The 17,085-nt window shown below is 37.3% G+C and overlaps 1 protein-coding gene across 1 annotated transcript in view; it reads left to right on the forward strand.

Moving 5' to 3' along the window:
• LOC132664070 (uncharacterized) overlaps window positions 1-12,188 on the forward strand; it is a 61,072-nt gene extending 48,884 nt beyond the window's left edge. Inside the window, exons 8-9 of the mRNA XM_060610540.3 lie at window positions 7,765-7,896; window positions 8,583-12,188. Coding sequence (XP_060466523.1) covers window positions 7,765-7,896; window positions 8,583-8,599 — 149 coding nt within the window. The 3' untranslated portion in view covers window positions 8,600-12,188. The remainder of the gene's footprint in view (window positions 1-7,764; window positions 7,897-8,582) is intronic.
• The last annotated feature ends 4,897 nt before the right edge of the window (window positions 12,189-17,085 follow it).

A 17,085-nucleotide genomic window follows, 5' to 3' on the forward strand; every position in this document is an offset into this window, starting at 1 on the left:
TATACTCGTATGTACCATTGAAAAATCTGTTTTGTGGGCTATTTGTCTTTACTTTTACCCACATTTTCCCTTACTTTTCTGGGTGGTACTGAATTTGCTGCCATATCAGATGAACAAAGGTATAACAAAAAATTTAGAGAACAGTGTGAGATAATAGAAAATATATTGGTCTCTGCCATTCCCCCCCTCCCCCCCACTCTGGTTCCTGCACAGAACTCCTAGAACCCTTGTAAATTCTGAAGTCCTGAGAGCACTAAGAGTGTCTTTTGTTCTAATGAGGCAACTCTGGGTGGGTCCCTGGATGGCTCCTGGGTGGGTGCTGGCCACCAGAAAGAGCCTGTCAGGATTAGAATCTTTGGTGTTTTTAACTTCATTTCCCCATTCTTCAGAGACAGGAGAGGAGCTAGAAATGGAGTTAATAATTGATTATGTCTATATGAGAAAGCCTCCCTAAAATCCCAATAGTATGGGGTTTGGGGAGCTTTACAGGTTAATGAACACATATATGTACTGGGAGGTTGAGGCACCCCACTCAGTGGGGACAGAAGCTCCTGCACTCTGGGCCCTCCCAGACATTGCCCTATATATCTTTTCATCTGGCTTAACCTCTGTTTTGTCATATGTAAATAAGAATAAAAACATTGAGTTACAGTAAGAACTTTTAGTGTGAGTCTGTGAACCTTTTGAAATTGAGTAAACATATTTTGAGTAAATAATTTGTAGACAAATACACAGAAGTGTGCATTTAAGGTGGGAACAAGCTCATTCATGACCTTTAGGTTTTCAGAGGGAACCATGACTCAAAAAGTGTTAAGCAACTCTCTTAGAGAGTTTTTAAAAATTTTTAAATATTTATTTTTGAGAGAGAAAACAAGCAAAGGTGGGGAGGGGGCAGAGAGAGAGAGAGAGACAGATGGACACATAATCTGAAGTAGGCTTCAGGATCCGATAGCTATCCGAGGTATCAGCACAGAGCCCAAGGCCAGGCTCAAACTCACAAACCACGAGGTGATGACCTGAGCTAAAGTCTGGACGCTTTACCGACTGAGACACCCAGGTGCTCCTTAGAGTTTTGTGGTGAGCAGCAGAATGTTTACTTAAAAGTAATATATTCTAACTAGAATATATATATTTCATAGAATCTGGGATTCATATATCCCATATATGATAGATTGAGCCTGCTGTATACCAAGCATAACAACAAATACCCCCTTAAAACTGTTGAGTCTTGTTTGTATTTCAGTACAGATATAGAGAAGCCCAGCTCCATGCCTTTTTTTTTTTTTAAACATTAACATTTCTTCATAGAAGGTAGAGTTGAAATTTTCTGGTACTCCTAGCAATCAGGGACTTGTACGGGGGAAGAGATCATTTTAGGAAGATCATAGTAAGGTTACATTTCAGGAGACTTATGTGAAGACCTTCCTGTGGGGAAGGTACCTGTTGTCCCCAGGCATGTACCCCTGAATGCCGGGCCCTGGCCTCCTTAGAAGCCCGTGTGTTTGAAGGACGTGTATTTATATACTGGTTGGTCTGGCAGGGCTCACAATCATATGGAGGTCATTGCTCTGCCCTACGATGACACTCTTGTTGACTGGGTTCACCTACCAAACGGCTAGAGGTTTGAAAGTAAAGCAGGGTAGGGAGGCTCACAGGCTCTGAGATGCACTACCAGTTGTTCACATCCCGGTTCGGCCTCTTGCTAGCTGTGCGCTCTCATAGCACTTGTACCGAACGTCCATTCTCTGTAAAATAAGGATGAGGAGTGCCTCACAGTGTTGATGTGTGGATTACATGAGTTAATATCTGTAGGATGCTTATCATCGTGCCTGGTACTCAGTAAGCACTATACAAGTGTTTGTGGTTATGATGATGATTATTTTTTTTAATGTTTATTTTATTTTTGAAGGAGAGAGAGAGAGAGACAGAGCACAAGCAGGGGTGGGACAGAGAAGAGGGAGACACAGGATCCGAAGCAGGCTCTAGGCTCTGAGCTGTCAGCACAGAGCCCAACGTGGGGCTCGAACCCATGAACCGTGAGATGATGGTCTGAGCTGAAGTTGGCACTTAACCGGCTGAGCCACCGAGGCGCCCCTGTGGTTATGATTATAAAGAAAGGAAGAGCTTCTCATGGTGAATTGTTTTCAGCCATATTTTCTTAACAGTTTTTCTTTAAGAACAGTTTAAGGTTTACAGAAAAATTGTGGGTAAAGTATAGAGATTTTCCATATACTTCCTGCCTACCACATGCATAGCCTCCCCCATCAACATTCTCCACCAGATGGTATGTTTATTACAATTGATGAATCTACATTAACACATCATAATTACTTAGAGTTCATAGTTAACATTTTGGTTCCCTCTTGGTATTGTACATTCTCTGGGTTTGGACAAATGTATAATGACATATATCCATCAATATAATATCTAAAGAATATTTTCAATGACCTACAAATCCTTACATTAGTTGATTTTTGTTTCTTTTTTTTAAGGTTTCCACAATTATTCATATAGTTCCATAAAATGTAGTTGCAGCTTTTATAGGTATTAATGGAGCTTTTTTTTAATATGAAATTTATTGTCACATTGGTTTCCATACAACACCCAGTGCTCATCCCAAAAGGTGCCCTCCTTAATACCCATCATCCACCCTCACCTCCCTCCCACCCCCCATCAACCCTCAGTTTGTTCTCAGTTTTTAAGAGTCTCTTATGCTTTAGCTCTCTGCCTCTCTAACTTCTTTTTTTTCCCTTCCCCTCCCCCATGGTCTTCTGTTAAGTTTCTCAGGATCCACAGAAGAGTGAAAACATGGTATCTGTCTTTCACATTAGTTGATTTTTGAATGTTGAACCAGTCTTGCATACCTGGGATAGATCCCACTTGGACTTGTTCTATTAATCTTTTTTTATAAATTGTTGGATTCAATTTGCTAATATTTTGTTGAGGATTTTTGCATCTACGTTCATCAGAAGTATTGGTCTGTAGTTTTGTCTTGTGATGTCTTTGTCTGGTTTTTGGTATTAGGGCAATCCTGACCTCATAGAATGAGTTAGGAAATATTTCCTTTTTTTTCTATCCACTGTAAGAGATTGTAGAGAATTGGTGTAATTTCTCCTTTAAATTTTTTGGTGTAAAATTCACCAGTGAATTTGTTTGAGCCAGGTGTTTTCTCTTTTAGAAGACTATTAAATATTGATTTAGTCTCTTTAATAGATTTAAGACCATCCATTTTTTCTATTTCTTCTTGTGTGAGTTTTGGCAAATTGTCAGATTTCCAGGAATTAGTCCATTTCATCTAGGTTATCAAACTGGAGATCATAGAATTGCTGATAGTATTCCTTTATAACCTTTTAATGTCCATAGGATCTGTAGTGATGTCATCTGTTTCATTTCTAATGTTAGTAATTTGTGTTCTTTCATCTTTTTTTTTTCTTAGTCTGACAAGAGACTTACTAATTTTATTGATCATTTCAAAGAATCAGAGTTTGGTACATTGATTTTCTCTATTGATGTCCTGTTTTCAGTTTCATTAGTTTCTGATCTGATTCATCATGGTGTATTTTTTATAACTTAGAGTTGATGGATTCTTGGGGAGTTATCTTCTCATTCCCTCGTGTAATCACTTAGGACAAATCATATAACTTCTCTGTAACTTGGTTTCTTTGTCTACAATTTGGTTAGAATTTGGTTTAATTAATGGTGTCTTGAGGATTTATAATAAAAAGTCATTGTTCCTACTGCCATTTAGTTGAAATAGTTGGCTTGTGCAGCAAAACATATTTATTCTCTTGATCATGAATTTACATTCACAGTACTATGAACTCTATACATAGGAGAGAGTGTGAAGAGATTTGATTTCATATGCTTACATAGTTATTACACTGAGCCCGTGGAGAAGGTTCTCAATGGATTATTTGGAAGTGTTTTCAATCCCATTGTTCCAGACAATAAACCCCACGCTTATAATTCCATATAATAACAACACAGTGTTCTTGGAGTTTCTTAGGGAATGTTGGATCAGTATAACTTGTGACTTTCTATTAGCTAACTTTTCTTTTCTTTTCTTTTCTTCTCTTTTCTTTTCTTTTCTCTTTTCTTTTCTTTTTTCTTTTCTTTTTCCTTTTTCTTTCTCTCTTTCTTTCTCCCCTTCCTTCCTTCCTTCCTTCCTTCCTTCCTTCCTTCCTTCCTTCTTTCTTTCTTTCTTGAGCATGCCAGTGGGGGAGAGGGGCAGAGGGAGAAAGAGAGAGAATCTTAAGCAGGCTCCATGCTCAGCGTGGAATCAGCTTGATCCAACAACACAGGGGTCATGACCTGTTGCGGCCGGCGCGACAAACACCGAGGTCAGGGTCCTGAGGGTAGGGGAATGCAAGAAAAGAGAAGAGAAGAGAAAGTTTGGGAACAGGAGGGTCCCCTGGGCTGATGGCCCAAGTGACGGCTTTATTGTTGCTGTACACAATCTTTTATAACCAGACTCTTATGGGTTAGGTCATTCTAAGAATAAACAGGTTTCACATAATCACTGCCCACCGAAACATTTAGTTCTGTGTTTCTTGCGTTTTCTAGACGGGTCACAAGACCTTGTTGATAAGATTGCTAGCAAAACACAATTCCCATGTTTGTTTCTATCTGACTCGGGGTAGAAAAAGGGACGTAACATTACTGCCAACACCTGCAGACCACAGGCTTCAGGAATTAACTTTCTCAGCCTTGACAAGGCTTTCGTATGCCCTTGAGAGTGGGGGAATGGGAGGGGGAACCACCGGGTTGGCTTGAGTCAACGGGTAACATTGCTCAACCCGGTCTCAGCCTGGCACCGGGGCCCGGCCCCCCACATGACCTGTGCTGAAATCAAGACTCAGATACTCAGCCGACTGAGCCACCCAGGCACCCCTCCATTAACCTTAATACACTGTTTCTTTTTTAGAACACTTAAGTAACAGTGAACTGGGTATATTCCAGTTTTATAAGTATCATAACTGAGACTTAAATTATGCCTAAAGCTTGCCACTTCTTACTCAAATTCCAGTCTGGTTTAATGGTATTAGCCACCTTCTGTATTCAAACCATGAGGCTTGGGTATCAGTAACTTGAAAAAAAAATTCAGGACTGAAGATATGGTTCAGATGTTAATTTTTTATTATAACATGAGGAATCTCCTTCAGGTTCAAGTCTTATGGAAGTTTTTATTAGAGTATGTTTGGAAAATTCATTTTCACTTCATACTAATCTTCTAAGATCATCCAAGTTTCAGAATACAAGTGAATACTGTCATATACCTGATCATCAGCTTCTGAATGTGTACATTATGATCTTATGGAGAAGAATATGGCAAAAACATATTTCATATAATAAAATATATTTTATAGATTTAAATATATATGCCATAACAGCATGACACATTGCTTTTGTGTTTTAGCATATTTTGCCTTTTTTGATTTATTTATTTTTTTAAACAAATTTTAAGGTTTATTTATTTTTGAGAGAGAGAAAGAGAGAGACAGACTGTGAGCTGGGGAAAGGCGGAGAGAGAGAGAGAGAGGGAGACACGGAATCCAAAGCAGGCTCTGGACTCTGAGCTGTCAGCACAGAGGCCGATGCGGGGCTGGAACTCATGAACCGCGAGATTGTGACCTGAGCTGAAGTAGGACACTTAACCGGCTGAGCCACCCAGGTACCCCTATTTTGCCTTTTTTAAATAGCTGGTATTCAGTGAACCAAAATATTTTTACTAGTTCACTTTTTGTAGTTAGAGCCTTTCTGTCTGGTTGATCTTGATGCTACCGAACTGTTGGGTATACTGAGATGCTATCTGAAGTAAGCAAATTAATCAGTCAATCCCAGCTATCAATAATACATACCTTCTGGTACGATTTCCAGCTAGACAGTCCTGTTTCTTTCACCTTTATCACAGGTTTGATTTTATGTTTGATAAATTTCCACACTCCTGTTTAAATTGTGAACGTGAGACAGAGAGAGCACACCGGTAAGAGTTACCGCAATTCAGAGTAGGCTGTGAATCCACTGGATGGCTGTTTGGTACCTGGGTTTTGGACCTCCAGCTGTGACCCACGTGGCTCCAAGGCAAGATGGGCAGTGTTCTGTACAGAAGGACAGGACCATCCTAGATGACCTATCCTGAAAATGTCGTCTAGATCCTGGGTTTCCTACTATTAAGACAACTGTTGTGTTTATAAAAATTTGACATTCGTTTTGAGGATGAGGTAGAATCTTGAAAAGCCAGTGTGGGAGAATAGAGGCAAGAAATGCTTATTCCTGTTTCAGAGTCTGCTTAGGCTCACTGTTGTACAGCCCTTTCTGTGCGAGGCACCTGTGCATGCGTTGTACGTTACAGCACTCAGCAATATGTAGCAGAGGTCATTGTTCATGTGTTCTCCTCCTGGGCTGTGACCTCATCCATGTCAAAACCGCGTGTTATGCATGGATTTATTCTTATGCTTATGGCAGTGACTGGGAGAGAGTTTATTTTCTCTTTGTAAATCTTGGATTTCTACATTATTTGTAAATAATGTAGTCCCTTAATTATGGGTCCCTTAATGGACCATAAGAAAATGGATGCCATGTATATTATATTTAGGAATCTTTTTTATTTCTTTTCTGTAAGTGTACATTTACTCTCAGTGGACATATTTCTAGTTATTTCTGATCTTCTTTTTAATATTTTAAAGTTCCTTTATTAGCATCAATCTCCAGTGTCTAAGCATTGCATTGTAAATAAACCATATGGAAAACCTTATGTTTTACAGAGTTTGGTGTTTAAAAGATGATTATTGCCTGAAATTACATCATATGATATCAAATAATTATAAGGTTATTTATGACAATATAATCATGGGCAGTTCTTCAGATACCAGTGTTGTGTAGTCAGTGCCATGACTCCATGTGTTTTAGTGTTGCTGATTTCTGTTAACCATACTTATGAGAGCATTACGCCTTCTCATGCTAACATATGTTTTACGGGTCATCTTAAATTGTTGGCTGTAATTGTGGTATTAAGAAGTAGCTGCTATTATTTATTAATGTGTAGAATCAGACATCTGTATAATTTTTTGTTGCTGATGAGGTCTCATCTATGGCTGATGCCTAAAAATGAAACACAAACAACTCAAACTTTGAAATCCTAAACACAAATAGCACTTAGGAACATATGCTATAAAATTGGAGTTATTATTCAGGTAGACTAGAGATACCTATTCCTGAACAAAATACCAGAACACTTGCTTCTAAATAAAAGGCAGAAAAATAGCTAATGTTTTCTTCATTTATATGTGTGTGTGCATATATTTATATATATGTGTGTACATATAAACATTTATATTTATTTGATATATTTCTATGATTTTCATATTTTAGTAAGGTAACATGAAGTATTATTTGAATCATGTTTTAGTCAGTTTCCCCTTCTGAGGAAGGCAAAGTACCAAATTGTCAAAGGAGTTTCTGTTTAGAATCCATAAGAAAAACATCTTGAATAAGTTATTTGATTCATACTGTGGTGTTAAATTATTGCTTGGATTTACAAATCAGTGAATAAATTTTATACGAATACCATTCATGCACAGCCTGCTGCTAAGAATAAAAAGTCATTTTCTGGTAAGTATGTAATGCAGAGTGAAAAGATTTGACTAGGCATTGAAATGGAGACAATAGCAAAACTTAAACTTGCATAGCTGAACATATGGTGAGTTTTCTGAGAAAAAACAAGTGATTTTGAGAGGATGGCATCTTTTAAAATCTTAATTTCAGTTGGCAGAGAAAACCCAATGGGTATGTCAGCAACACCCAGCCAAGAGGAGGAAAAGATCCATGAGACAAAAAATCAGCAAGAAACACCAGCAGCATTTGAGGCCAAGCGTTCCTTACTTTCTTCAACTGCAAGTAAGCAACAGCTTTTTTCCCCCTTCTTTTGGGTTGTTTGTCTGCACTGCTTCTTTGTGGCCGCCTCAGGAAGAGCATCATATTATTTTTAAAATATAGGTTACATTATTGCACATGAACTTGCTTTTAAGCTGTTATCTTGCTTTTTTTATGTTTTGGTTTTATATTGCAAAGAATACATGTATGTGAAAATGTGTTCATTTCTTTATCTTGAATTTAATATTCATCCATAACAATGACTTGGTAAGAAGAAATTATTAAATTATGACATTGTACTGGGCTATCACATACCAAATATTTTATGCATATATTTTATGAATAACAGCAAATGCTCACCAAAGTCTAAGTAACAATAAAAATAATCTCTTCTGTTTCACTGATAAAGAAACTGAGGCATGAATAAAGTACTGTAGGCCTCAGAGTTTTGAATTTTTAGTTTCTTTCTTGCCCTTAAATGTATTACTTTCTCTCTGATTGCGAAGTATAATGAATGATATCTGACAAATTCTGTGCATCAGAAGCTAGTAATCTTTGGGTGAAATGAAATACTGGACTGATGTCTCTGGCCGTTTTTTTTTTTTTTTTTTTTTTTTAATCCCATCTTGAGAGTCAGATAAATTGCAGTGTTACCTTTTAAAAAGCGCTTTTTGAAAATTAGTAATTGGGTGTGCTCTCTTTTCTTTCAGAGAGTAACAGAAAATAGATGTCTCTTGCTGACAACCTTATGATGCTATCACATCAAGCAGAGGGAAGAGAAATTAGCCTTTCGATTCTTGCTGTTGGAACAGGCCCAGTTTTATATTTCCGTGTCGTATCATGAATCCTTGGAACAGTGTGACAAATCTCACACTGCATGAGAAACATGTGCTTAGTTAAAATTTTTCACAGAAGGAAAACTCAATCTTGTGTCAGGAAGTAATGGCACCTAAATCTGGGATGGCCACCTCAAGTAAAATTTGACTTGGTTGAAAATAACATACTAGCTGAAATCCCTAGAAATAGATACTTTTTTTAAGAGTAACAAAATGCTGAAGAGGAAAACTTCTATATATCTTATGAATATTTGTCTCTTCTGGCGAAAACATCTTTGAAATGTTACCGTTGTTAAACGTTTTTAAATTTAAGGTGTACCGTATGTTGATTTAATATTTTTATATATCGCACTATGCAATAGATATATAATACATGCAATATGCAACAGTGCACCTCCATCACGTTGTGTAATTATATATTTCTTTTTTGTAATGAGAATAATTGAGATCTAGTGTATTCATAATTTTAGTGTCTATAATACAATATTGTCACCTATAGTCACTATACCTTACATCTTTATGTCTTATTTACATACTAGTTGCAAATTTGTATCCTTAAACATCTCTTCTGTTCCCACCCCTGAACTCCAAGCCCTTGGTAACTACCATTTTACTTTCTGTTTTTATAACTTTAGCTTTTTTTTAGTTTCCACATATACAGGATCTCAGAAAGTATTTATCTTTGTCTGACTTATGTCACTTGGCATAATTTTCTCAAGGTCTATCCATGTTGTTCCAAACGGAAGGATTTCCTTCTTACGGCTTTCACAGCTTCCTTACCCGTTGAAATGCTGCTGGGCACTTAGATTGTTTCCATATCTTGGCTACTATGAATAATGCTGCAATAAACATGGAAGTGCATATATCTCTTCAGTATCCTGTTTTCATTTCCTTTGGATACATACTCAGAAGTGGAGTTGCTGGATCATACGGTAGTTCTATTTTTAATTTTTTGAGGAATCTCCATGCCATTTGCCGTTGTGGTGCTACCAGCTTAAACACCAGTGGTGCACAAGGGCTCCCTTTTCTCCATATCCTCATCAACACTTAATCTCTTGTTTTCTTGATGATAGCCATTCTTACTCGTATGAGGTGATATCTCATTGGTCTTGATTTGAATTTTCCTGATGATTAGTGATATTGACCATCTTTTCATATACATGTTAGCCATTTGAATATTTTTTAGAAAAATGTCTATTCTTCTGTCCATTTTGTAATCAGATTGTTTTTCTGTTTTTGAGTTGTATCAGTTCTTTGTATATTTTGGATATTAACCCCTTATTTGATACCATTGTTAAATTTTTAAGGATTGGAAGGTATACGTTTTAGAATAAAGCTAGAAAGATTGAGTAATTTTCAAAAATGATGAAATTAGACCTCATGATAAATATAAACTTTTTCAAGTCATTCTTTCATGTAATGAGTTATCAAATAGGAATTTTGTGCTTACCAAATGTCGGATGTAAGGAAATACAGTGATAGACAAAACAGACTCAGTCTCTGACTTCTTGGAGTTTACACTCCATCGAGCCAGATAAATATTAAACAATCACATAAAAATATAAAGTTAAAAACTGATACATGAGATGTGGGAAACATTCAGGGCATGCTAGACACAAAACAAAATTTCAGTTATTAATTCATTTATAAAAAGACTTGCAAGTCCTTTTTTTGTTTGTTTGAAGTTTTTATTTAAATTCCAGTTAGTTAACATACAGTACGATATTAGTTTCAGGTGTACAATATATTGATTCAACATGTCCATGCCCCACCTGGTACTCATCACAACAAGTACACTCCTCTGATAAAGGGTTAGTATCCAAAATATATAAAGAATTTATAGAACTCAACACTCCAAACATGAACTATACAATGAAAAAGTGGGCAGAATACATGAACGTTTTTCCAAAGAAGACATACAGATGGCCAACACACACACGAAAATATGCTCAACATAACTCATCATCAGGGAAATACAAATCAAAACTACAATGAGGTATCATCTTACACCTGTCAGAATGGCTAAAATCAACAACACAAGAAGCAGGTATTGGCAAGGAGAGAGGGGAACCCTCTTGCACTATTGGTGGGAATGCAAACTGGTGTGACCACTCTGGAAAAGCGTATGGAGGTTCCTCAAAAACTTAAAAGTAGAACTACCCTGTGATACAGCAATTGCACTACTAGGTATTTATCCAAAGACTACAAAAATACTAATTCAAAGGGATACATGCACCCCAATGTTTATAGCAGCGTTATCTACAATAACCAAATTATAGGAACAGCCCTATTGTCCATCAACTGATGAGTGCATAAAGAAGGATAAAGAGCATATGTGTATCCACACATACACACAATGGAATATTACAGTACTACTCAGCCATCAAAAAGAATGAAATCTTGCCATTTGCAGCAACCTGGATGGAGCTAGAGACTATTATGCTAAGAAAAATAAGACAGAGAAAGACAAATACCATATGACTTCACTCATGTGTGGAATTTTAGAAACAAAACAAATGAGTAAAGGGGAAAAAAGGAGAGAGAGGCAAAACAAGAAAAGGACTCTTAACTGTGGAGAATAAGCTGATGGTTACCAGAATGGAGGTGGGGGGAATGGGTTAGGTAGGTGTAAGTCCTTTGTTGTGGTTAATGGTGATATAGGAGAAATGGAGAGTGGGCCAAAAACTGAGAAAAGGGAGACTGAACTTCATTTGTTAATGCGCTATTTAAGTCATTGACATGGCACAGACACTGGACATGAAATCCTGGAAATTCAGATGGTAAAGCTCTCCTAATGCAAATGCCGTTTGCAAAATCCCCGTGATTTGTTTGAATGCTGCCTTTGTGGATTGTAGTAGAAATGGCTTTTATACGTCGATGACTTTAATAGGAAAAAATATCTTCACGTATGACTATTACCTAGAAGGTTCCCATTCATTACTGAGTAATGAAATCACAACTGTCTTCTTTCTACCTCTCAAACATCCGTAGTACTTAAAAGGTGTTTCTTGCCAGAAATACCTTCCGTTTGGTTTTGCAATTTAGCTGTCATGCTAGATGGATTTGGGTTACATTAGCCATTCATATTAAAATATATGTTAGTTGAAAAATAATTCAGCAAAGTTATTTCATGTTTTAAAAGTATCAAAAGCAACTATCCGCTCCTGAAGAATGAGATTATGGTTGTCAGTCTACTCCAGGATAGGGCAAGTTTTAAAGAGTTTGAGGATTAGGTATTATAGATAAAATAAACCTGTCCTCTGTATTCAAGACGCTTGCTTATTAAAAAGAAAATGGATGTTTTTCTCATCTACATCAGAGAGAGACAGAGATTTAGAACTTCTAAAACTACGTATTCAATAGATAGTACTTTTTTTATAGTAAATAGAGGTGTAAGGCCATTAAATTTGCAAGATTTTCCTTTAGGGCTAAGTTGAATTTTAATATTAGTTTTGTTAGGGAAGGGGGATGTTTTGAGGAAGGAATTTTACTTTTTTTAAAAAGAAATTTAAAAGTTACGGTAACTTTCAAATATACACAAAAATAGAATGGAATAATGACTTCCCACGTACCCACTGCCCAGATTCAACAATTACCACCATATGAGCAAGTCTTGTTTTAGTTATGATCCTTCACATTGTGTCCCACGTTGCCCCCCTTGGATTATAGCAAATCTAAGGCACCATATCATTTCTTCCATAAGCACTTTGGAAATTTGTATTTTAGTAGTTATTAAAATATTTGGGAATATAAATTGCTTCCACATAAGTTTGGAAACATTGCATCTAAAAACATTTGAACCAAAAAGAGAAGCTTTACAATTGGATGTTCTGAACTGAAATTGTCCTTAGAAATCTTCAATGTGACTTATTTTTTTTTTTTTTTTTAATTTTTTTTTTCAACGTTTTTTATTTATTTTGGGGACAGAGAGAGACAGAGCACGAACGGGGGAGGGGCAGAGAGAGAGGGAGACACAGAATCGGAAACAGGCTCCAGGCTCCGAGCCATCAGCCCAGAGCCCGACGCGGGGCTCGAACTCACGGACCGCGAGATCGTGACCTGAGCTGACGTCGGCCGCTTAACCGACTGCGCCACCCAGGCGCCCCCAATGTGACTTATTTTTATGAATGAGAACACTGAGGCTCAGGAAGATAAATGTGGTTGAGGTCTTCCCTCCAAATTGAGGGCAACCCACCCATTCTGTCCAGGAGAATTTGAGCATTGCAGTATTTGCAGCCACAGCGGTCCTTAGCCGCTGGCGTCTCACTGCTGTTACTGAGCAAGGCCTAATCTGTGCCAAGGTCTCAGCCGTAGCATATACTTTCTTGTTTTAAAAGTTAAAAAAATTAATATTTATTTATTTTTGAGACAGCCTGAATGGGGGAGGGGCAGAAAGAGAGGGAGACAGAATCTGAAGCAGGCTCCAGGCTCTGAGCTGTCGGCACAGCCCGATGCGGGGCTCAGACTCACAAGCAGAGAGATCGTGACCTGAGCCGAAGTCAGAAGCTTAACCGACTGAGCCACTCAGGCGCCCTGCCTATACTTTCTTTAAACCTCTCTAGATGCCAACACTTTAAAAAACAAGCAAGTAATATTTGGGCAAAGAAGATGTGAAATCTGTTACCAAGTTTAAGTCTTCCTTAAAAGCAGTCACAGTAAACTAAGTTTATTCTGAAAAAAAATGTAGAACACATAAGGCATAAAGGAAAAAGTTAAAATTATATCATCTTATTACCGTCCTAAATGCATACACACATATATAGGTTATGTTGAGTACACAGTTTTGTAATCTGCTTCTCAGCTAATAGAATATAGTAAGCATTATGAGTATTTTTATAACATTAAATAATTTTATACAATAATTTAATAGCTGCAAATAATCCATTGTATAGATATTCCATACCGTATTTACCTACTCCCTTACTATTGGGTATTGTTTTTCAATTTTTTTCAAGTATAGCTGGCAACGGATGCTCCTCTGTATTTTGCGTTATTTTTTTAGAATAATTCTTGTAAATAGACAAGGTAATAGCTTATATTAACTGTTCTTCCTGTTGTGATCTTAGAGGTTTTTTTCTAATGTTAAAAAAATAGCAACATCCAGACTGAAGTATAAGTTTATTCTTTTGTGCTCATGCTATTGTAGTAAGTTACAGTGTAGAGGTAGTGTAAGTTTTCATTTATCACAGAATGAAGATATGAAGGGGGAACCTGGGTGGCTCAGTTGGTTAAGTGTCCAACTTCGGCTCAGGTCATGATCTCACAGTTTGTGAATTCAAGCACATCGGGCTCTGTGCTGACAGCTCAGAGCCTGGGGCCTGCTTCTCTGTCTCTCTGTCTCAAAAATAAAGATTAAAAAAAAAAAAAAAAAGAATGAGGATTTGAAGGGACTTTTCACCTGGCAAAAATAACATAAAAGTTCACATGAATGCAGAAATAAGGCACACAGTTTTAAGCAATCCTAATCAGTTGAAAGTACCTCTCTATGTTGAACAGAAAACCTACTGCTTATAAATTCTTTTGGCATATAAAAAGTCAACATCCTGTCCTATAAAACAAACCTTGATGTTTTTACTTAGTATATTCTCATTTCTTCTTAGTATATCCTTCATACACACACACACACACACACACAATAAAAAGTGGATTTTTAGTTTCTTTTTAGTATATTCTCTTCTATTTGAAATATATGTTTTTAATAGTTCCTCCTAATATATGTTTTCTAATTATTTACCGTTATGGATATTTCTTTTAAAGGTATTGAGGAGGGCACCTTTTGGGATGAGCACTGGGTGTTGTATGGAAACCAATTTGACAATAAATTTTATATATTAAAAAAAAAATAAATAAAGTGTTTTTCTCCATGTAAGAGCCTGTCTTTTCATATAATCTGAATGGTTAGAATAATGGCGTTCCTTTAATGTGGACCTCATATGTCTGTTAGTATGGTCTTGGCTTGGAATACATGTTGTAGGGCATTGCTATTGGACTTTTGGTATTCATTAAGATCATTTAGGATATTGTATTCAGATCCTTTCACTGAAAAATATATAACTGATGTTTTGAACCAAAATGTGGACCTTTACCTTGATACCAGTTTTTATTTTTTTGATATCAGTCCAACATTCTAACATGCTGAGATAGTTTTGATTATTTGATGTTAGCTCTCCCTACCAGCTTTATGCTTTCTGTGCTTTATATAAATGCCTTAAGTCAAGAAACTGATAAATTTGTGAATAAAATAATACGGTTCATGTTAAGTTTGTAGAAATAGATATTTTTATATGGTAAGATACCTATGGAGAGACGGCTTTGGCTTTACCTTATTTTTTTTCCAGATGATTTTGCAGTTAAATAGCCATTTTTCTGATACTGCGTGTCAGATATTAATGGGCATTAGTGGGCTTTACATTTTAGTATATAAATAGTTATTTTTTCCAATGTTTATGTACTTATTTTGAGAGAGAAAGGGAGGGAGTGTGTGTGCACATGTGAGGGAGGGGCAGAGAGAGAGAGACAAAGAATCCCAAGCAGGCTCTGTGCTGTCAGCATAGAGCTCAAGGTGGGGCTTGATCCCATGAACTCTGAGATCATGACCTGAGCCAAAAATCAAGAATTGGACAATTGAAGGACTCAGCCATCCAGGCACCCCTACATTTTAGTATAAATCAACTTTTTTCAAACACTGTCTTGAAAAAGTACACAAAAATTTACGCAGTTTGTTTTTTTATGCCCACACTCTGATGGTGATTCATGCTTTTAGTGAAACTTAACTTTAAACGAAATTTTTTTAAATGTTTATTTTATTTTTTTGAGAGACAGAGCATGATTGCAGGAGGGGCAGAGAGAAATGGAGACGCAGAATCGAAAGCAGGCACCAGGCTCTGAGCTGTCATCACAGAATCTGATGCGGGGCTCAAACCCACGAACTGTGAGATCATGACCTGAGCTGAAGTCGGATGCTCAACCGACCGAGCCACCCAGGTGCTCCAAGTGGACCTTAACTTTGTTCAATCCATGAACTATTAGAATCAGCTAATTTGTTATTTTATTTCTGTATTTTTTTTTCTTTTCTCTAGAGCTTTAAGAGACCAGCAGTGGTAGCTTAGGGTTTGCTTGTTTTTCCTTTGGGCCGAGTCAACCTGAGTGGTGCTTAATTAAAGTGTTCTGTCACCCCTATGAAGTACATTTTTAGTCATTTGGGTACATTTTCGTCACTGTAGATTTTATTCAGGGAGACCCTGAAAGAGTCTGTCAGTTAATTCAGAGTCACCATCAAATATTCTCCCAGCTTAGAATATTTTAAACCTCTAGTCAACAATAGCAAATGCTTTTATGGTTCTCAAATGGATACGTTTATGGTCTGAGACTAATGGACTTTGGTTTATTTCCAGAAGATCAGGGCATTAGATGGAATTCATATTTAATTGATAGCACAACTTTGATACATTATTCTATATGCTAGATTCTACCATATTAAGTCATCAGCTTTTATGACATAAGTGCATGCCAATGATACGCATGTTCGTGCAAATGTGTTATGTTTGTGAAAACGTTAGAGAATGAAGAAGAGGTTTTAGAGAACATTAATTTTTTTCAGATGGAAGCAGACAAACTACAAGGATGCACACATGTGCATGAATGTGTATGTACTTGCATATGAATACCCCAAAAAACTAAAACCAAGTAAAGGTGGTCTATTGGCCCTGTTCCAGGCTCTGTTTACACACTATTCGTTGTTCATTGTTTGTTCACTGGCCTCCCTGCGCTTCACGCTAATCTTTCTTTTATTTTTAGAGAGAAATTGAGAGATGGGGGGGGGGGGCAGAGAAAGAGTGAGACAGAGAATCCCAAGCAGGCTCCACACCCTCAGCCCAGAGCCCAATGTGGGGCTCGATCTCATGAACCATGAGATCATGACCTGAGGCAGAATCAAGGGTCAGTCGCTTAACCAACTGAGTCACCTAGGTGCCCCCACATTGATCTTTCTAACACTCAGATCGTATCACCACCACACTTTAGAATCTTGACTGGTTCCCTATTGCCTGCACAAAGGTGTGCCAGCTCCCTTCCAAGTTGCCCAATGCCTTTCATGATCTCACTGTTTCTCCTTTTCTCCCGTAATGTCTCATGGGATGTCATGTTTAACCACTTATCACCGTGTGCAGCTCTTCCTTATGCCTGCTGTTTCAAGCCTTTGTACATATTGGGCATGTACATATTGGGGAAGTCCTTCCCTTCCTCTTTCTACAAAATTCTGCTTCACCTCGTATCTTTCTCCATGAGGCTTTTACTGCCCACCCCTCCACAGTTAACCACTCCTCATTCTGCTGTATCTAAACTTCGTAGTACTTTTATTGTATGAGAATGCGTCTAC

The sequence above is a fragment of the Panthera onca genome, chromosome F2 (genome assembly GCF_046562875.1).
Source record: "Panthera onca isolate mPanOnc1 chromosome F2, mPanOnc1 haplotype 2, whole genome shotgun sequence".
Lineage (NCBI taxonomy): Eukaryota > Metazoa > Chordata > Mammalia > Carnivora > Felidae > Panthera > Panthera onca.